The sequence below is a fragment of the Misgurnus anguillicaudatus genome, chromosome 5 (assembly GCF_027580225.2).
Source record: "Misgurnus anguillicaudatus chromosome 5, ASM2758022v2, whole genome shotgun sequence".
In the NCBI taxonomy this organism is placed as follows: domain Eukaryota; kingdom Metazoa; phylum Chordata; class Actinopteri; order Cypriniformes; family Cobitidae; genus Misgurnus; species Misgurnus anguillicaudatus.
In genome coordinates, this window is record NC_073341.2 from 18755457 (window position 1) to 18776746 (window position 21290).

The 21290-nt window shown below is 32.7% G+C and overlaps 2 protein-coding genes across 2 annotated transcripts; one reads left to right on the plus strand and one right to left on the minus strand.

Moving 5' to 3' along the window:
- Window positions 1-902: 902 nt before the first annotated feature.
- On the minus strand, window positions 903-8041 carry LOC129414446 (transmembrane protein 233). Its single transcript, XM_055168508.2, has 3 exons — window positions 7570-8041; window positions 2932-3066; window positions 903-2745 (listed from the first exon to the last, which is right to left on the minus strand). Exons 1-3 carry the CDS (start codon window positions 7819-7821, stop codon window positions 2734-2736), a joined length of 399 nt encoding a protein of 132 aa, XP_055024483.1. The 5' UTR covers window positions 7822-8041; the 3' UTR covers window positions 903-2733.
- Window positions 8042-8439: 398 nt separating this feature from the next.
- tmigd2 (transmembrane and immunoglobulin domain containing 2) lies at window positions 8440-10202 on the plus strand. The gene is made up of 6 exons (XM_073867347.1): window positions 8440-8619; window positions 8714-9052; window positions 9184-9333; window positions 9712-9749; window positions 9827-9928; window positions 10025-10202. The coding sequence occupies exons 1-6, from the start codon at window positions 8487-8489 to the stop codon at window positions 10115-10117; spliced, it is 855 nt and encodes a 284-aa protein (XP_073723448.1). The 5' UTR covers window positions 8440-8486; the 3' UTR covers window positions 10118-10202.
- The last annotated feature ends 11088 nt before the right edge of the window (window positions 10203-21290 follow it).

Consider the following 21290-nt stretch of genomic DNA (forward strand, 5'->3'; position numbering starts at 1 on the left):
GGAAAAACATTACTTCACTGCATTCTAAAGCATAGAATCATACTGTGTATTCTTTAATATTGCATATAAAAATCTATTTAATACCTAATTACATTAAAATTGTGTACTTTCACTTGAGTAAAAGTATGTTAATATACTTAAATATTAAATGTAAAACAAAAACTTTATTTATGAAATGTAATAGAATAACATCAACCCTCCTGTGGTCTGGACGTTGGCATTAGCAATCTATTTCTACTATAACTTCTCCTTTCGATGTTTTTTTGGCAGTCTGTGAAACGATAGCTCAGAATTCTTGTTAATCTGTCGCACACCAGCTTTTTCCCATTTAGACGCGTTTTCACCATGTTTTTGCTGATTTCACACTGTTCTCAAATGCTGCCGCTCTGTTTTTTGCCACTCAGTGGGCGTAACAGCAGTCACATTCGCCGAAGGTGACGTCACATGCATACCCTCTATAGCAGTGTTCTTCAACCCTGGTCCTGGAGGACCCCCTTCCAGAGAGTTTTGGATGTCTCTTTATTTAAAACACCTGAACCAACTCATCAGGCTCCTTCCAGAATGTCTCCCTAACTAGCTACTGAGTTAAATCAGGTGTGTTAATTAAGGAGACATCTAAAACATTCTGGAAGGGGGTCCTCCACGACGAAGGTTGAAGAATACTGCTCTATTATATTTTGTAGTATATGATAATTACCAAAACATACTACAATTTACTACACTTTACTACAGCAAATACTAATGTATACTAGAGTAAATTATATTATATTACAGTATTTACATTTGTGTATGAAATTGTTTTTAGTTTGATCAATAATAATCATTTTCACCATTATTTTTTATTATACAATCAGACTATATAATTATATTATTTTTTTATTTTTTATTATCATCATAGTTTTAGACAGTTTGGCATTACATGTTTTCTTTGATGGAATTAGCCAGCTGTGTTTAATTACATGTCTTACTAATAAACTCATAAACATTTATATGGCAATCCAGTATCACAGTGTCATTATATGACACCGACAATAATCTCCTGAGGTAAATAGAGCTGTGTCCACACTAATAAACAGACATGGGTGAGAAAAGCAGTGAGGGGGACTACCAGTATGTGACTCTTGACTCTTGATGGTAACACCTAGTAAAGCATTAGTAAGTCATTAGTTAGTTATTTAGTCTGTCAGTTAGTTAGTCTGAAAGATGAGTACAAAAAAATATACCCTACAGTTAAGTTGATTAAACACCTTACAAAAAATACCATTGCGTATGTTCAGTTGCAGCAGGAACTGTTTGCTCTGATTCTCAGGTCTGGCAGATGATTTAGCTATATTTAACCTTAGCTGGCTATAATATTACATATCAGAATACAGGAAACTCCAAACGCTGCAGATTACATTGGATGTGAAAGAAATGGAAGTGGGTAGTCCACAAGAAAGACATTGATATCTTGCTGTAATTCATAATAAAATAAGGCAGCCACTAATGCAATGATAAGTGAGTATTTATTGAGTCATTTCATACACTTAACATGTATTTTTTCGGTAAAAAAACTCTATCGCACTATAGACGGTTTCAGCGACAACAACATAAACAAATGGCTTTTGTGGCCCAAACTTTACTTCTGGAGACTTTTGCAAAAGACAATAACCTTCCAGAGTCCTTCCAGAGTAGATTATTTCTGATAATAAGCAAAATAAATACGTAAATTACTTAGCTAAAGTTACCGTGTAAAATTCATGTATAGACCGTTTCAGCAGTAACAACATAAACAACATAAATCACGTAACTTCCGGTAAACTCCGCAAAGAATAAATAACAAAAGTCCTTTTAAAGTAGTTTATTTATATAACAAGCAAAACAAACAACACGTAGATTACATAGGAATGCAAAACATTTGTTATTTTTGACGAGGTATTTGTTTAAGAGTTCAGTTTCAGCAACTAGTCAGACTATTAAACAAACAGAAACCAGAAGTAAAGTTCGGAACAGACGCTTATCGCGTCACCGCACGTGCGCCCGATGAAACGGTCTATACAATGTTAGTTACGAATCCTTGAATTCTTGACTGCAGGGATCCATGCTGGCCGTCTTTCCTCGCCTTTAGGAAACCGATTTCTTTTTATTTTCGACAAGGTATTTGTTCTAGAGGTCAGTTTAGCCACTAGCAACACTGATAAACAAACACAGACCGGAAGTTAACATTGGACCAGGCACGTAACCATGACAGCATGCATGCGTCCTATGAAATCGTCTATAGTTATTTTTATACAATCACCCATACATCATTCCACAGGGTGTTTAAATTTTCTTTTCTGTAAAAGCATCCATTAGATGTTTGTATGAAAGCATCATTTCAATATTTATTAAGGGCAGACACAATTCCCACCTCTGAAACTATACACGTGAACAAGATTTGAGGTGTCATTATACACAACGTAGATGCAAATGTGTTGCCTGCAGAAAGACGTGGCATCACTAGAAAATCTTTGAGATATTGTTACAAACTGGTATGAATAGTATGTCACTTGTTTTTTTGTAGTCCTTTTGGCCATGCTTTTAGCAAATCAGACCTTTTAATACATTCCATTTCATAATATTGATTACTTATGAATCCAGGATGGTTCAAGCAAGTGGTGCCGCCACTACGAAACCACATTCTGGTGTGAGCTCACAGTGTCCTCCTGTTTGCACTGGAACAGATCAACATCAGATTGTTTTCTATTTTCACCATCAGATTGTGTGCTGTTAAGATAAAATGAGCAAAGAGGCAGATTAAATACCACATTTACAAAGATATACATAGCAAATATCAAATGAGCAAGCACATACATTATAAAAACATGAAGCATAAATTCTTAAACAAATGACATGCAGAAGAATACCGCTTAAGCAAAAGCTTTAATGCTTGTAGGTTGTGCAGATGAGTACCGTTGTAAAGTGTACAATAATGAAGACCATAATGATCAGCAGGCCAATAAGAAGAGAGGCAATTCCCATGTGAAGAGCCTTCCTCCCCAGCCGCTGAGCTCCTTCATAGTCTTCGGTATCATAGCTGCTTTGAGACTACAGAGTGAGAGAATAAGAAAGAGAGAGATAATTGCATTTTGGCAAAATATTTGGCATTTTTTTTTATAAAAAAGGGTGCAAAACATTGCCTCCAACCTAAATAAAAAATGGGACGAGCTTAGCCATTGGGTTAAATTAATCCAGAAAATATTTATATTTGACCCAACAATGGGTTGAAATACCCCAGTATAATTTACACTGTAAAAATATTTTTTGCACTTTAATTTTTAAATGTAATTAACTTGGATATACAAGTCATTTTAACTGTATTAACTAGTGGTGATTTGCTTAATAAATCAAGTTGAGTTTGCTTTTGTTATGTCCACTTTATTTTATAGCAATTTACCACATGTCAAGAGAGTTGAAATGACTTATAAATCTTAGTTGATTAAACTTAAAAATGTAAGTGCAAAATGTATTTTTCCGTGTACATCCCATGGGTTGAGTTTGATATTTTTGGACCCAACTTGGGTTGAAAATACCTCAGCATTTTTTTTTTTTTTTTTTTTGAGTGAATGGTCAGGAAAAGAGAAGTTAATAAAATATTAAACTATATCAAATAGAAACCTTTATTGTTATTTCTCTTTGTTTTATATATGGATGGTTTCCCAGACTGGGCAGACCAAAATGCACGTTTAAGCTACCTTAATTTAAAAACACCTCGCATTGACACACCTTAACATATATCGCTGTTGTTTTGTCTTAAGATACACAGGTGCGGTTTCCGGGACAGAGATTAGATTAGTCCTAGACTAAAATAAATTTAAGAGCTGTCCAAACTGAAAACAACTTGCACTGATATATCTTAGCAGTGCCCTTTGTTTTGCCTCAAAATGCACACAAGTAATGTTTTTAATAAGGGATGTTTGTTAGTAATATTTCCTAATTAAACTAAGGCCTAGTCCTGGTTTAAGATAATATCTGTACGGAAAACCACCCTGTAATGTTTTTTGTAAGGTTTGCTTGTAAAAACTACTTTAAAGGATAGTTCACCCAAAAATGAAAATTCTGTCATCATTTCCTCACTCTCATGTTGAGACAAACCCCCATAAATTTCTTTGTACTGTTGAACACAAAGGAAGATATTTTGAGAAATGTTTGTAACATTGTAACAGTAGAAAAAAAGAATACTATGGAAGTAAACTGGGTTCAAGAATGGTTACAAACATTCCAGAAAATATCTTCCTTTGTGTTCATCAAAACAAAGTCATTTATACAGGTTCTTAACAACATGAGGGTGAGTAAATGATGACAGAATTTTCATTTTTGGGTGAACTATCCCTTTAATGTCCTAATATAGGCCAACTATTACCTAGTCCTGGATTAATCTAAACCCTGTCCAGGAAACAGACCCATAAGGTTTGCAACTGGCAACCCAGCTTACAAAATGTATAAATTCAGTACAAAAGACACATTTGGAAATTTTTGTTTACGTGTAAACATTCTTTTGTAATTATTATAATAATTACTTTTTCTATCACTAATATTACCATTTTCCATAAATTACAGAAAAATATTTATTTAGATTTCTTTGTTTCTTTACAAAAGACTAGAAAACACAAAATTCTGCTGTATTTGTTAAAAAGTACTAATTAATCCTGATTATAAAGTTTATTTCAATGATATTAGAATTCGGATGTGTTAAAAACAAACACATTAGTGTTGATTCTGCAATACACTAAATGCATTGTCCCAGAATCCTCACATCTACGGGGTGGTTTCCCGGATAGGTTTTAGATTAATCCAGGACTAAGACTTAGTTATTTTATGACATTTAAGTAGTTTTTATAAACAAACCTAACAAAAAACATTCCTGGTGTGCATTCTGAGACAAAACAATCTTACTGATTAAATATGTCAGTGCAAGGTGTTTTGAAATTAAAGCAGCTCAAACGTGCATTTTAGTCTAGGACTAGGATAAGCCCTGTCCGGGAACCACCCCTATGTGTTATTATTAAAAACAACACAATTTGTGTTACTTTTAACACAACTTGTGTTTTATTTTAACACAAAATCAACATAAAAATAAACACATCCTTTCTTAGAGTGTAGAAAAAGCTTGTTTTTAAAAAGCACTTTTAGCATTTATATATACTATTATCAGTGACAAGGTACGAAATGAAAACTAGACCTCTGTACAGTGCATGGCCCATAAAGCAGGGAGCGATGAATGGTGTAGTGATAATGCCAGCAGCCCTCTTAATAAAATCAGACAGAAAACTGAGATCTATAGATCACTGGCACTAAATCATATTTACCGGAAGACAAATATGATCTGGCTTCACTAACATTTCTCTGTACTTCTTTCACATGCGGCATTTAACAAAGAAGGTCTACATGAAAGCAGGTGGTCTAAAAGCAAACATCTCTGCTCTCATGAAGATAAACATCATCTTAACTTGTGTATAGCAGTGATCCATTTACATTTACGCATTTGGCAGATGCTTTTATCCAAAGAGACTCGCAGTGCATTCAAGCTATACATTTTTCATCAGTATGTGAGTCCCCACAGCTACATGCATACAGTAAAGCCCCCACTGTGTCAGGGGGCAATATTCTGGGTTGCGTGATTTGCGATGCTCATCTCACGGCCTTTGCTTTGGCAGCCGCAGCTGCTGTAATCGCCTTTATTGAGGGCGAGATGCCAGCACAGGAGTCAACCCGAAACTAGAGGTGTTGCTCTCCACAGCAAGCCCTTGCACTTTGCCCCATTGAGACCTGAATCTAGATTGGGTTTAGCATTTGAAAGCCACAGATTGATTGTTGAGTGGGGGGAGTATGATGGGAATCGACAGCTGCTAAACGTGATCGATCGTGTTTGTCCTGGTGAATCACAGGCTGTGGCATGAATCACTGTAAATGCCAACCAACTCACAAGTGTTAAATATTAACATATTGTTTTGTGTTATGCTATTAAACACATTGGGGTGGTTTCCTGGACAGGAATTAGCTTGAACCAGGACTAGGCCTTAGTTAAATTAGGAAATATAACTAGTTTTAACAAACATGCCTGACTAAAAACATTAGTTTGTGCATTTGAATCAAAACAAAGGACACTGATGTATTTTAAGATGTGTCAGTGCAAGTTGTTTTTAGTTTGGACAGCTCTTACATTTATTAATTTTAGTCTAGGACTAGTCTTATCCCTGTCTGGGAAACCGCCCCATTATGTGTGATTTTGTGTTTAAAGTAACACAAATGTGTTGTTCCAATAATATCACAGAGATATTAGAGATAACACATTTACTGTGTTGATCCTAAACAATTACATATTGTGTGTTTTTAACACAACAAAGAGTGTCTCTTGAGCAGGTTCAGGTAGTACCAAATTTTTATATTAGGGCTGTACAACAACAAACAAAATAAATAGACAGATAGATAGATGAATAAATAATAAAGATGATTATTTTTTTATTTAATGTATTGTTTATACATTTTGTAAATATGTGTGATATTTACATAATATTTATATAAAATTATATTTGTAGTCAGTTTGTGTGGTGAATGTTAGTTAGTCTATGTGGTTAGTTTATGTTTACCCACAGTAGTGTTTAAGAAAAGACTTATTATTAATAACATAAATAATAATAATAATAATAAAAATAATAATAATAATAAAAAGAAATAATAATAATAATAATAATAATAATAATAACATTATTATTATTATTATTATTATTATTAATTATAATAATAATACTAATAATAATAATGCTGAATGATAACCACTATAATGATTGATTTATATAATGGCATATTTCTAGTATTAATGGAGGGGTACTGATGTTAAAAATGTTACAACCACATGTATATAAATAAATATATAGCCACACACACGTGTATATATAAACACAGATATGAAATATACTGACATTTAAAAAAGCAAGTAGTTAGGTGTACGTGACTTGCTGGGTTTTTGTAAAAACATGTTTCACATGCTGAGGTCAAGGTGTGAAAATATGGTTGTTAACCACTGAAAAAACTTTCCTCTTCATCTATTCTAAAACCCGCTGGTTAGGAAAGACAGCCTGAGAAACTTCATGTAAAAAAAATCATATCATAAGTTGTTCTTATAATCTACATCTTTCACATGTCTCGTGCAAGCGTGTGTCCAGACAGCAATGTGTATGAATGTCAGTAGGGGAAAAGTGTGTATGAGAAGTGTGTGAGAGTGTATGCAGTTTTCTTGCATGTATGGGAGTGCCACGATGCACTTCACAGATACCCGAAGCCTGACTATTCATAACACTTATACGTCTAGCTGAACCATTAGTACATTAGGATCAGTCAGTTTTCAAAGCCACAAGCATCACACACTCTGAAGGACTGTAAACCCGCAAGTACAAAAACACTGACAAAACACTTTGCCCTACTCAATATTTGGGCACCGCAGCTGTTTATGTTCACCCACTTTAGACATAATACGGATGTAATGTAAATTCTCATTTCCTATATTTGTAAATCCTAAAAAAACATGAAATATTCGTGCTTGCTACTTACCATCAATGAAAAAACCAATGCCACAATGTTGATAGGCCACGCAGGACAAAAACAAGTGAATATAGTCAAAAAAATGTAATTCCTCAACGGTGGAGGCCCTTGCGACTCAGCATTCATTACAAAACTGTCACTAATACTTCCATCTATAGAGCGGCTTGACTTTTCATCCAACTGCTGGACACCAGAACTCATGATGCGAAACGGACCAGGAGACTCTGTGGTAGCTGCGGAAGATGCAATGATGTTGAACATTTACTTGAGGTCTCAGGATACTGAATGGAAAGCAGGAGGAGAAATAAGAAGCCGGGGATGTCAGATGATTGAGTAAGAGTGAGAAGCAATGGATGAGAAGATGAGTGAGTCATATATGGCTTATGACATAATTACCACTGGGGCTGAACACTATCCTACTTTACAGAGGAAAAGAGGAGAGAGAGAGACTAAGAGAGGGAGAGTGAGAGAGAGGGAAGACTTAAAGGCTTTGTACTGTAAGATGTAAGAGGAGAGGCAAGTATAGAAAAAACAAGGTCTGTCTACTTGCCCATCTTACCATTATCTGTCAAAGGGAGAGAAGTGAGTGTTAATGTTACAACTTATAAAGCCATATGGATAATGGCCCCAAAATCACATTACAAGGCTGCCAAGAAATGCGCACTGGCAATATTCCCACGACTTTTTGCATGGTGGGAGGAAAACAGCGAAACCCAGAGGATAAACGCTGTATCACACTTATTAATCAATATAACGAAAAAGCGGCTCCTGTTCTTCAATAAATACACAACATTACACCAAAAAATGACGTTTTTCACAGAGCACTAATTATTTAAAGAATTAAAAAAACAAGTTAATAAGATAAAGAGAAATATATATAAAAATAGTTGATTAAGTGTAAAGACAAATGAAGAGTTTTTGTGAAGATGAACAGGATACGTAACATCACACAGGAAACTGATCAAGCACTGCCTCTGCAAACGTGTGAAACCAACTGCTTGGTTAGTTTGGATAAAATGAAAAGTCATTTTGCTTTCTTCATAATCATCTCTATTACAGGTATGTGTTGTCTCTTTTTTATTATTATTTTTTAATTATTTTATTAAATATTGTATGTATTGTTCGTACGATAAGATCGTCTGTGCTTTTTTAGGTCTTATCCCTGTACTTGGACTGTCTGTTCAGCAAACACCTGTGAACATAAACACATCTAAGGGGGCAAATGTGAGCCTTAGGTGTGACATTGAATCAGATCCAAAAACGTGCAGAATAATGGTTTTGTGGTTAAAAAATAATATCACCGAAATGCACCGTGAAACATTTAATACTTCTGAATATAAACATCGATTAAATAGTGGAAACGTAAGCGCCACGTCGACACTTCATCTGCATTCAATGCGGCAAAATCAAACTGGAGTTTATTACTGCAAAGTATGGCAAGATATGCCCAGACTTACAATTGTATACGGAAAGGGGACAAGTGTATATATTGGTGAGGTTTACATTTAAGCATTTTTTTTCTAAAGTATGTTTACAGCTTGTGTAATAACAAGCTATTATTAGTTCAACTCAATGTTAAACAGTCGCTACAGCTTACAGCATCTCAAACTTTACGTTTCATAGTGAATAGTTCAACAGATGTCACAACACCAAGTCCAACAGTGACCACTTCAACTCCCTCTGGGAACATAGTGATGATATCGTCACTGTCAGTTTTGGGCATTCTCGTCCTGATTTTCTGCATTGCATTTGTCATTCACATACATTACAAAAGTAAGTACAATTTATATATAAAGTAGGCTACACTGTCAAAAATAAAGGTACAAAGCTGTCACTGGGGCAGTACCATTTAAAAAAGGTCCTAATATGTACCATTGATTTAGGTACAAATATGTATCTTTGAACTGCCAATTTGTACCTAATATGCACTCTTTGGGTACAAAGGTGTACCTTTTTGAAAATGTACTATCCCAGTGACAACTTTTTTACTTTTATTTCTGAGCGTGTATAGGTCTATCATACATGATTAGTGTTTGACATGTGACATTTAGGCCTTACCATTTAATTTAAATTTATACAAATACATTGTTAAGTAAAGTTATTTTATTGACGTTAATTTAAGTGTCCACATTGGCATGTTTTTTTTTAAAGAACAGCAAACAAGTGACCTTAGAGCAAATGGTGCCCTAGTAAGTGATATTTATTATATATTAATTTATTAACTTGTTCATGTGATCATGGATGTTATAAGAAGTTTCATTCACAGGTGGATGCTTTAGGACAACAAACTCCGATTACTCCTGAAACTGTTGTTTATGCTGCAATAAACATTCAACAAAATCAAGAGAGTGTAAAAACAAGAAACGAGGTATTTTACATTCTTTACACTCTACAACTAGTTTTATATTCATATTATATTATGATTATAATGTAATGATGATCTTTTGAACTTGTTGTTGTTTAGAACTGTGAAGCTCTTGTATCTGTGTCCTATACTGAAGATACAGTGACTTACTCTGAAGTCCACATAAAGAGTGAACTAAAGGATAAAGGGTGATTTTCATTTCACTTTGTCTGAATCTTGTTAACTGTAACCTTTCTGAGTTTGTAACAGTTTGAATTAATAAAGATGTTAGCTTTAATCTTCATTTGTTTTTAATGAAGATTGAATTTCAATTGTCTTAAGCAGAAATGTCTACGTGATGCAGCAATTCTTGTTTTCTCATCAGTGTAGGACTGTAGATTCACCCACTCAGTCAAGAAATTACTGAATACGAAATGTTGAATAAACACACAGTCAATAGCAATAAATGCACAACTCCATGTAATGGCAGAATTGCTTAGCGGCCCACAGTATCTTTATCTTTCTGTTAAGTGCACTTATGACTAATAGATTTCAAATTAACATAAAATGATAACACTGTGAAAGTTCATTTAGTAAGAAGTGTGTTGGTTACTGCATGCTTAATATGAATAAAATGTTTTTAAATCATGAAGTTAAGTCAAATTTAAAAAAATTATTTTATTATTTAATGTATTCATCTTAATTGACATCAATGCTGTAGCTGAAAGGAAAACAGGGCCTAGCAAAACAGCAATCACAAAACCCTTGAACAAACTGTTCACCCTAAAATAATTATTTAATTTAATTGTAGTATATTTTAAATACACATATACTGAAGTACAAATTTTGTTGTGTGTAGGTGATTATGTTACTTTCATAAGAGGGAATCAATAACAGATAATTTGTGGGTGAGTCTTTATGTGGTAAAGCCACATGTGAATAAAAATACCAAAACAAACAAGTCACTGCAAACTGATTAAAGTTGTACAACAGTTCTCAATGATCACTGATATATGAAATAATTTAATCGGATTAAGAAAAATTCTTATCACATTGACAGATATACAGATCTCAAAAACATATACTATATAAACAGATGTTCAATATTTTGCATGAACAAGGTTGAAAAGTTTGGGAAATACATGATCATGATTATTGTAATCCAGATGCAAAAATATCAAAATAATAATTTTGATATCCAATCATACTGTATTTTTGTTGTTGAAAATAATGGCTTAGTTTTTAAAATACACTATAAGACTGAATCTGGCTTTTGTTACACAAATGTGCAACAATGGTCTTTCAGGAAATCTCATTACAAAAACATAAACAATAAAGAGAAACCAAACATTCAGAAAGAAGCCAAAAATAAATAAATAAATAAATAAAACTGATATCCAACTTATAATGCTATTATAGAACGTATGAAATTATTTACATGTTTAGCTCTATATAAGAGGAACCAGGACCCAGTAATTTATCAAATAAAAAATATGTCACATCTCTAGGTGCCTGGCACCAATTCAAAACAACAATGTTAACAAAGGTTTAAAAATATTAAATTAAAATAAATAAATAAACCCTGTGGCATGTGCAGTGAATCCATTCTATTTGAATTAGACCAATCACCACATGCTTTTCACAAAAACAATCACAAAACCTTAAGATTTAGGGAAGACATAATTCTTAAAAACAATCTCATTGGTAGTCATTAGTGAATGCTGTATCAGAGGTTTTAAAATCATAAACCGTAAATCATATTAAAATCATATAGCACAGCTCAAAATTGAAGAGCATGTTTGGGTGTCAGTTCATTTCGTGAGTACAGGTCATGTGTGTGGGATGGAGAAAAAACAAAAGCTCTCGTACCTCTGACCACAGCTGCTGCTGCGGCGGCCAATGCCGTGGGGTTGTGCGCTAAATGGCTACAGAAACATTCACATGCAAACAAAAGAAACAAACAGGAAAGAAGAGATGGTAATCAGCATCAACTATTTTAATCATGCTGACCACAGTGCATCATCATACTTAGACAGGATGGTCTGCTGAAGTGTGGTAACATCTGACTGTCAGGATTTCCTGGGTTGTGTTGCTATTGCACACAGTATTTATATGTTTATTGTGAAAGTTGGTGTTAAAGTATATCAGTGTATGCTGTTTGATATGGTGACCAGATGAAAATTTGACGACCACATACAATCTGCCATAAAGCTCAATTGCATAGAGACAATCTGCCCTTCTGAGATTTACAAGCAACATTTAAAGATGTGCATGTATAGGTTTTTATATTTTGTATAGGTATTTATTTTAAGAGTTTTTGTGTATATTTTGAATAATTTTAATAAAATAGTCATTTGAATTTTTGAAACAAGTGGTCTTTTCCACACATTAACACTGACCAGAAAAATATTTTTTGATTTTCATTTGTGTATTTTTAATTTTAAAATGTAAGTTTGTGTAGTTATTATAAATTCAAATCCAAGAACAAGACAGAAAATGCAGAAGTCCAAAAACAGGACTGTGCAGGCTGCAATTTTTACTGTGAACAGCAGAGGGCAGAAGGACTTGTTTGAGGAGCCTGTGGTTGACATCTGTTCATTTGGCTGGGTCTTCTTCACCTTATATTTACAATTACATGTATTATTCAGTTAACTCACATCTAAATAATAAACAGCACAATTCAAGAGTTAAAAGGGTCAACCATATCTATAGGATAAAAAAGTAGATGCAGCAAAAGTACACCAGCTAAAAGTGCTATGCAGAAAATGTAATATAAATAACTATTTCATATAATAATTAAATAAATAAACTACTATCTATAAAAAATTATCAATTTGTGGATCTCAGGATGGATCTCATCGGCATTCTAATGTGACAACATAAGTCAACACTGGTATCCTGTCTCAGTTTGTGGGTGTCATATGAGCATGTGAGACTATGTAGATGAGATATACATCACACAAACACTTGCATCTGTGTGAAACAATCTGTCTGTGCTGCTATATAAAATGAAAAGTCCCTCTGTTTTCTTCATAATCATCTGTCTCACAGGTGTGTATTATTTTTGTTGTATTCCTTGCTAAACTTAATATTGTTTGTAAAGAATGGTAAACAGGTCAGACGGCCAATGAAATAAAATTCGATTGTTTAAATGAAAATTCTTTTCTTTTTTAGGTTTCATTCCTGTATTTGGACTATTTGTTCAGCAAACACCTGAGATAATTAACGCATCTGAGGGCGCAAATGTGAGCATTAACTGTCACATTCAAGCAAATTTAACAGGGAACAGAACACTTGTGTCGTGGTTAAAAACTAATCTTACTGGCATGCACAGTGAAGCATATAATATATCTCAGAATGAATTATATAATGGAAATGAAACAATCATTGCAACACTTCAGCTGCATTCAATACAGCTAAATCACACTGGTGTTTATTACTGCAAAGTGTGGCAAGATATACCCATACTTAAAGATGTATATGGAAATGGGACACGTGTATATATTGGTAAGATTTACGTTTGTTATATTTCTATTCTAAATGATTTATGAAAAGAGAGAAACAATGCTCACAGATTTTTGTTATTACCAGCAAATATTATTTACATCAGTCTTAAGTCTCTATGTTAAACATTCCTAATTTTATGTCCAACTCTACATTTTTGTACCGAATAAAGTGAATAATTCAGCAGCTGTGACAACTTCAAGTCCAAGCCAAGCAAATCTCCCTGAGGACACAGGGATGATGCCGACACTTTCAGGGTTGGGAATTCTCTTGCTGATTCTCTGCATTGCTTTGATGTTTTTCATCTTTTACAAAAGTAAGTAATATTACCATGTTTAGAGGTCTATCAAAATTACTTTTTGTTTGAGTCACAAATAAACTTTTCTATTTAAAAGTAATGCAATCTAGGCTAAGAACAAATGCATTGTGAATACACTCTTAAAAATAACATGGCAGCAGCACTAAATAATTTTTATAGAACATAAAAGATTATTCACAGCAATGCCATATAAGAATCATTTTTAAATGCACCAGTCAAAGGTTTTTAAAGATATTTCTTACTTACATTTTTATTGTCTGTAAAAGCTTTATCCACTTCAAAGAAACTAACGCAACAGAAATAGTATTTGGTAAATGGTCTCAACGTACAGTCGGACAAGGAAACTTTATTTTTTTAAGAATGTAAAGTTAGTTTATTAGAGTTGAAATGACTAATTGTAACATTTGCATGTTTTTCTTTAACTAGAAAACAATAGAAGTGGCTGTAGAGAAGCAATAGTAAGTATCATGTCATTTACAGTATTTATACAGTATAAGTAGTATTATTTTATGTTGCCCTTTTGACATTTTTATTTGTTGTTCACATTGGTAAACCCATAGCTGTATTTAATAGTGCTATAAATAAAATTGACATTGACATAAACCACACACATTAAAAAAAGCTTTTCAAGGTTGGGTAAAATCTGAAAAGAACCAACAATTTGGTTATAAATATACCTATGCTGGTTTATTTTAACTCAACTACAGGTTTATAACCCAGAATTTTGTAATTTGTAATGTGTTTGTTTATTTGATAGTGGATAAACTGATGTTTTTTAAAATTATTTTACTGACAGGACCATGCTACCACTGGATTGCTGTATGCTGTCACAGCTGAAAATCCTGTTGTCTATGCTGCAATAAACATTCAAAAAAACAGAGAAACAAGGAATGAGGTAAATGTTGAACTTTATGAGTCCAGATATTTTACATTTTCTAAGTGATGCTTAGTTTAAACTTAGTTAATAGTTTATTGCCGATATTTAAGCAAGCCTATAATTTTACAAATTACTTTGCTTTATTTTGCATATGAATTCTTTTTTTTCACATAAATATAACCAGTTTCATATTAATATAGCAAGATGTAATAATTATGACTTTTTGTTGTTCAGAACTATGAAGTTCTGCTATCTGCCGCAGTGTCCTGTACTGAAGATACAGTGACTTACTCTCAAGTCCACATAAAGAGTAAACCTAATGATGAAGGGTGATTTTCTGGCATCATTGTACTTTGTCTGAATGTTTTTAAAACTGTAACCTCCGTATAATAATTTACATAAAATAAATAAAATAAAAATCATGATTTTTTAATTTTTTTTTATATTTTTTTATAAATAATACTTTTTAGTTTGTTTCTTTTTTAAATTTGTCACACTTTTACAGACAGTTCTGTCAGCTTATGTTTGAATTTGTTTTAAGCAGAAATGTCTTTATAGTGAAGCAGAATTGAAATCTTGTTTTCTCATCAGTGTAGGACTGGAGATTCACCCACCCAGTCAAGATATTACTGAATAAGAAAATTTAAATAAACACAGTCAATAATAGTGAAGGTACAACCCTTTGTAATGTCAAAATTAGATTTAATGCTTATCAACCCACAGCAAGTATTATGCTTCATTTTACATCATCTTTTTGTTACATGCACTGACAAGTAATCATAACAAATATCATATGTGAAATATAAAATGTACATGTGTTATATATGTGCAAACATTCAGCAACTTAAAGCCCTGAGCATATGCTTGAACAAGCTGTTTCACTAAAATAATTATTTCATTTAATTGTAGTTTATTTAATGTGTGAACTGATATACATATTTAAATGTGTGGGGGTGATCATCTTACTTTCATAAGAGGGAATCAACAGACATGGGTCTTTATAAAGCTAAAGGTGAAAAAAATGCCAAAGTAATCACAAGACACGGCATACTGTTTAAAGTTATTAAACAGATCTTAAGTGGCACTTTCATTTGAAATAATTTAATAATAATAATAATAATAATAAGTTTATTTGAACATGTAATAAAAATACAAAAATATACATATATATAATAATAAAGTATTTATACTGTGTATACATACATGCAAAACAAACAAAAAAATATAAAAATAAAAATCACAGATAAATAAGGACATGTACTTCTCAGCATTTTCAACCAAAATTATTATAAATAATAAATAATTCCAAAACACAAATATATTCCCATGTTCAAAAGGAGTAGGAAGAAGTTCATAAACTTTTCAAATCCCACCCCCTTTCTCTAGTTTTATCAATTAGATAAATACACAAGGATTCCACACAATTCTTATTTACATAAATATTCACCTCATATCTACCTACCTACAGCTCACATATACCCATACATACATAGACCACAGACAGATGCAAACATGCATACATACAACACTATATTCATTTCTTTTAATATACCATGCTATAACCTCAAGTCCTTTTTATAGCCATTCAATACATGATTTTTTAAATAATCTCTTGAATTTACTAATTGTTGTACATGATTTCATCTTGTCACTGCAGCTATTCCATACATTAACAGATTTAATTAGATTTTTCCACAATTTTTTGAAAGAAAACATTTTAATTTTACTTTATAAAGTATATTAAATTAAAATTTTCTCTATTTATAATTTTTTATATTTACCAGTCACTCAATTTATCTGTGTGTCATGAAAGTACATGAACAAAATAAACAAAAAACTTTTAAATTATGAAAAATCTGATCTTGTCATTTTTATTTTTTAACACATAGATGTGACACAGATTTTTACTCTTGTAAGACTTTTAAACTCCAAAGATTTTCTACAACACCATTTAATTCAAATGTATTTCTGTTACACTTTCACAGTTTTGCGCTGTAGCAAACAGGTAGTTAGTTTGCGGCGACATATGAAAGTAATTCATAAAACAGTAAATATGTTAATATCACATTAATAGGGTCGCAGCTGCCATCACACATGTCTGGCTCCGATTCAAAACCATTCAAAGACAAATGTTTAAAAATATGAACAGGTAAATAAAACCCAATTCAATACAATACAACCAAGTGTGATTTTAATGAACAGGTAAACAGTTTTGCAACATGTACATTGGTTAAAAAATCAGTTTCCATTAACAGTAAATCATATAAAGACATTGAAGAGTTCATTTGGGTCCAAGTTCATTTGGTGATGTGTGGGATGCAGAAAAAACAAAAGCCTTCGTAGCCTACCTTTGACCACAGCTGCTGCGCTGCACCTGCAGCTGCCATTGCCATGGGTTGATACACTAAGAGAAATGACTACAAAAACATTCACATGCAAACAGAAACAAACAACAAAAAAAAAGAAATGTTAATGAGCATCAACTGTCTGTTTTATTCATGTTGACCACAGGCTATTATCACAATTCAGGTTAAGAGTAACATCTGACTGTCATGCAAGATTTAGAAGGCCTAAGTGTTTTTGTTTACAAGTTTGAGTGATTAAAAAATATATTTTTTTGACACAAGTGGGCTTTTTTGTAGGATTAAATTTTTAGTTTTCATTTGTGTACTCTTAATTTTGTATTTTTCTGCATTCTTTTATTTTAAAATCTGAATGTCCTGTGCTGCTTTTTTGAGCAATTGTATTTATGTTTACATTACAGTACAGTGCAAAAGTCTTAGGCCACCATCATTGTTGTCAATCTATTTTATTAAGATATGAACAGAAAATACAGGAAATATGTGCAAAAAATAAAAAAATTAAATTTTCAGGCCTAAATGTCTTCTTTAGGCATCATCTGTGTTTAGTGTTAACTCTTGTGCCAATAAACACATCTTTTTTGAGCAGAATGAAGGTAAAAGGATTTAATTTTATTTAGGTTTAAGAGATCCTGCAGTTTCCTGCTATTGCTCAAGTGGAAGGGGAGTTTACCATAAAAACTCATCAGTTTATACTTTTATACAGTTTTTAATACTATATACACATTTTCTGTATTTTCTGGATGTATTCTATTAAAGAGACTGAGAAACAATTATATATGATTACTAAAACATTGCAAAAACAACAAATCTAATTCTGGCATGGTGGCCTAAGACTTTTGCACAGTACTGTACTTTGTGAGTCATACATTATTTTCTTTGGTTATCTTGTTTTTTTGTGTGTATATTTAGCGTACATATTTAGTCTATAGCACTATTGTCCAACAATTTGATATATTATTTGTATCTGTCTAATAGTGCATATTATACCAGTTTTATGTTGTTGTCAATCTTGTACGTGCTACCTTGTATAAATGCGGGCTCAGGTAAACACAATTTTGTTCTGTTGTGCACACGTTGTATGACTGAAATGACAATAAAGTAAACTTTGAATTCGTGCTGTCAGTATAGTTTCAAATTTAAGGACAGACCTGTACAGACTGCACTTTTTACTGTGAACAGCAGAGGGCAGAAGGACTCGATCACAGAGCCTGTGGTTGATATCTCATTCATTTGGCTGGTTCTTCTCAATTTATAATTACATTAATTCATTTAGCAGATACTTACATCTAAATGGGAAACAGCAAACGCCATAAAAGCAATAGCTATATGCTAGTCAAAAAGGTCAACAATATTTGTAAAATAAAATGGCAAGTTTTTATAGTAAATGCAGCAATAGCATACCAGCTAATAGTGAATTGCAGGAAATTAAAAATCTTTTTTTCACTTGTTGTTGATTTTGTGGAAATAGATCTAAAAGATGTTTACAAAATATTTACAAAATAATGTTTGCTGGAATTTAATTTATAATTTAGTAGATATAAAAATAAATAAACCAATGTGACAACAAAGGTCAACAGTGGTATCCTGTCTGTGGGTTTTATAAGTGCATGTGAGACTATGCAGATAATGTGCTTTGTTTCAACTGACAGTATACATCACACAGACACCTGCTTCTGTTCATGTGTGAAACAAATCTGTCTGTGCTGCTGTTTAGATAAAATGACAACAAGTCCCCCTATTCTCCTCATGATCATCTCTCTCACAGGTATTGCATTTTGTTATTTTCCTGAACAAACTTAAAATTGTTTGTAAAGAATGGTGAACATGTCAGACGGCTAATGAAATAACACTTTAATATTCTAATGAAGACTATTTTTTATTCAGGTCTTATCCCTGTATTTGGACTATCTGTTCAGCAAACACCTGAGATAATAAACACATCTGAGGGCGCAAATGTGAGCATTAACTGTCACATTCAAGCAGATTCAAAAGTGGACAGAATATATGTGTTGTGGTTAAAAACTAATCTCACTGTCATGCACAGGGAAGCATATATATCAAAGAGTGAATTTTACAATGTAAATGAGAGAATCACCACAACACTTCACCTGCATTCAATACAGCTACATCATACTGGTGTTTATTACTGCAAAGTAACGCAAGATATACCCACACTTAAAACTGTTTATGGAAAAGGGACACATTTATATATTGGTGAGTTGTACAATTAAATAGTTTTATAAGCATCTGTTATTCTAAATCTTTCAAAAATAGAAAAAAACTAGATGTCAATGATTAAACTTTTGGTTCTTAAATGTCCAGTCCCTCAAAATGTTGAATGTGATCCTAATTTAAAACAACAATACAACTTCATACGTTATAACAGCCAGTACAACACCAGATCCACCATTTATCATTTCAAGTCCAGCAAATTCCTCTGAGGACAAAATAAGGATAGCATCACTTTCAATATTGGGAATTCTCCTGCTAAGCTGTGTTGCCTTTGTCTTTCACATACTTTACAAACGTAAGTAATTTTGACAAATTTCACTTGCACTTGAAAATATATACGTATCTCATACTGTACACAAACCATTGTCATTTTTGTAATAGGTGTCCAGGTTTAACATTTGCACATCCTTCTTTTTAAATCTAGGACATTTAAGAGGTGATTTTAGCGCAAAAGATGCTATAGTAAGTGAGTTTTATTTATACATTTAGTCATTACATTTCTGTTACAGTGAAAGGAACTGATGTGAAAAGTAATATTGTGGTATTGTTGTGGAAGTTATTTCCCTCTCAGGTTGATATGGTTGGATCACAGTATCCTGTCACTTATGAAACATCTGTTGTTTATTATACTGCATTCCAGAAATAAGCAAGGAGGTAAGCTTTTCATAATTTAGACCATTTAATATTCGACTTGTTACCAAGCAAGTGTGTCAGTTTTACTTTACACATTAATGTAATAATTGTATTATGACTTATTTTCAGAACTGTGCATTTCTTGTACCAGCCACAGTGACCTACATCTATTTAAAATAAACTTACAATGATTTTATGAAGGTTTTTTTTTTGTAAAAAAAAGAACTTTTCTAATGTTTATTTTAATTTAATATAAATAAAGATTTTCAATGTTTTGGCAGCTTGTATATTTAATTTGATTTAATTTCTTATCAGTGTAGGTCACCCAATCATACTGAATAACACAAAAAACACAGAAAATTATCTGAAACTTATACAACAACTTGTGAGAAGATCCAATCCTGCATAACAGCAAAACAATATTTAATGCTTATAGAGGCCCTCATCAATTGGTTTTCTATCTGTAGTTGCCTTTATTTCTGTTTATTTATCAGTTAAATGTACAGACCACACTAATTAAAAAAGAACATTAAAACAAATTAGACTATTTAGTCAATTTAAAAAGATAAAGGTGCGGTTTCTCGGACAGGGTTTATCCTAGTACCACACTTAACTGCATGTTTGAGCTGATTTAATTTAAATAACAACTTGCATTGACAAATCTTTTCATATACGAGTACCAATTTTTTGTCTAAAGATGCACACCTGTAATGTTTTTTTTTTAGAGTTTGTAAAAACCAACCTGATCTCACAAAATACGTGAAATAGTCACGCATTGTTTTGCTCGGTTTTGCGTGGCATTGTCGCGTGTTTCCGCCATGTTGCGTGCCCCTGACGCGACTTTCTTTTCCGTGGCGGTTTCGCGTGTTGGTTGCTCGGCTGTTTTTCCTGTTTTCTTACAGTTGTCGCTTCGGTTTGGGGCCAGACCAACTTTCTGTTAAATAAAATGACATCCTTACCCAAACCCAACTCTAACCCTAACGTCAGGCGACGATGGTTTAAAAAGCATACGAATTTTTTTTATAAACCAATACATTAAGTGACATTGTAACACAAACAGCAAATCTAACCCCAACCCGAAGCGACAATTTTTTAAAAATAGGAAAAACAGTTAAGTAATCAATACGTGAAACTGTCAAGGAAAAGAAAGTCGTGTCAGGGGCACGTAATATGGTGGAAATACGTGACAATGTCACGCAAAATTGAGCAAAATAATGCGTGACTATTTCACGTATTTTGTGAGATCAGTTCTAAAATGTCCTAATATAATTAAGACCTAACTTAGTCCTGGATTAATCTAAACCCTGTCCGGGAAACTTCCCCATAGTGGAATATACAGGAAATTACAGCCCAATAAATATGAAATTATTTTCAAACAGTGTGGATACACTAAAACAAATGCTGGGTTATTTTTGACTCAGCATTGGGTCAAAAATGGACAAACTCATCCAATTGGGT

Excerpts from the sequence above, each read along its gene's own strand:
- LOC129414446 (XM_055168508.2), bottom strand. The coding sequence starts at position 7,821 with ATGTTCAACATCATTGCATCTTCCGCAGCTACCACAGAGTCTCCTGGT. Across the intron at positions 3,067-7,569 it reads CATTGGTTTTTTCATTGATG|TCTCAAAGCAGCTATGATAC; the intron begins GTAAGTAGCAAG and ends CTCACTCTGTAG.
- tmigd2 (XM_073867347.1), top strand. The coding sequence starts at position 8,487 with ATGAACAGGATACGTAACATCACACAGGAAACTGATCAAGCACTGCCT. Across the intron at positions 9,053-9,183 it reads GGGGACAAGTGTATATATTG|TGAATAGTTCAACAGATGTC; the intron begins GTGAGGTTTACA and ends TACGTTTCATAG. Across the intron at positions 9,929-10,024 it reads GTGTAAAAACAAGAAACGAG|AACTGTGAAGCTCTTGTATC; the intron begins GTATTTTACATT and ends GTTGTTGTTTAG.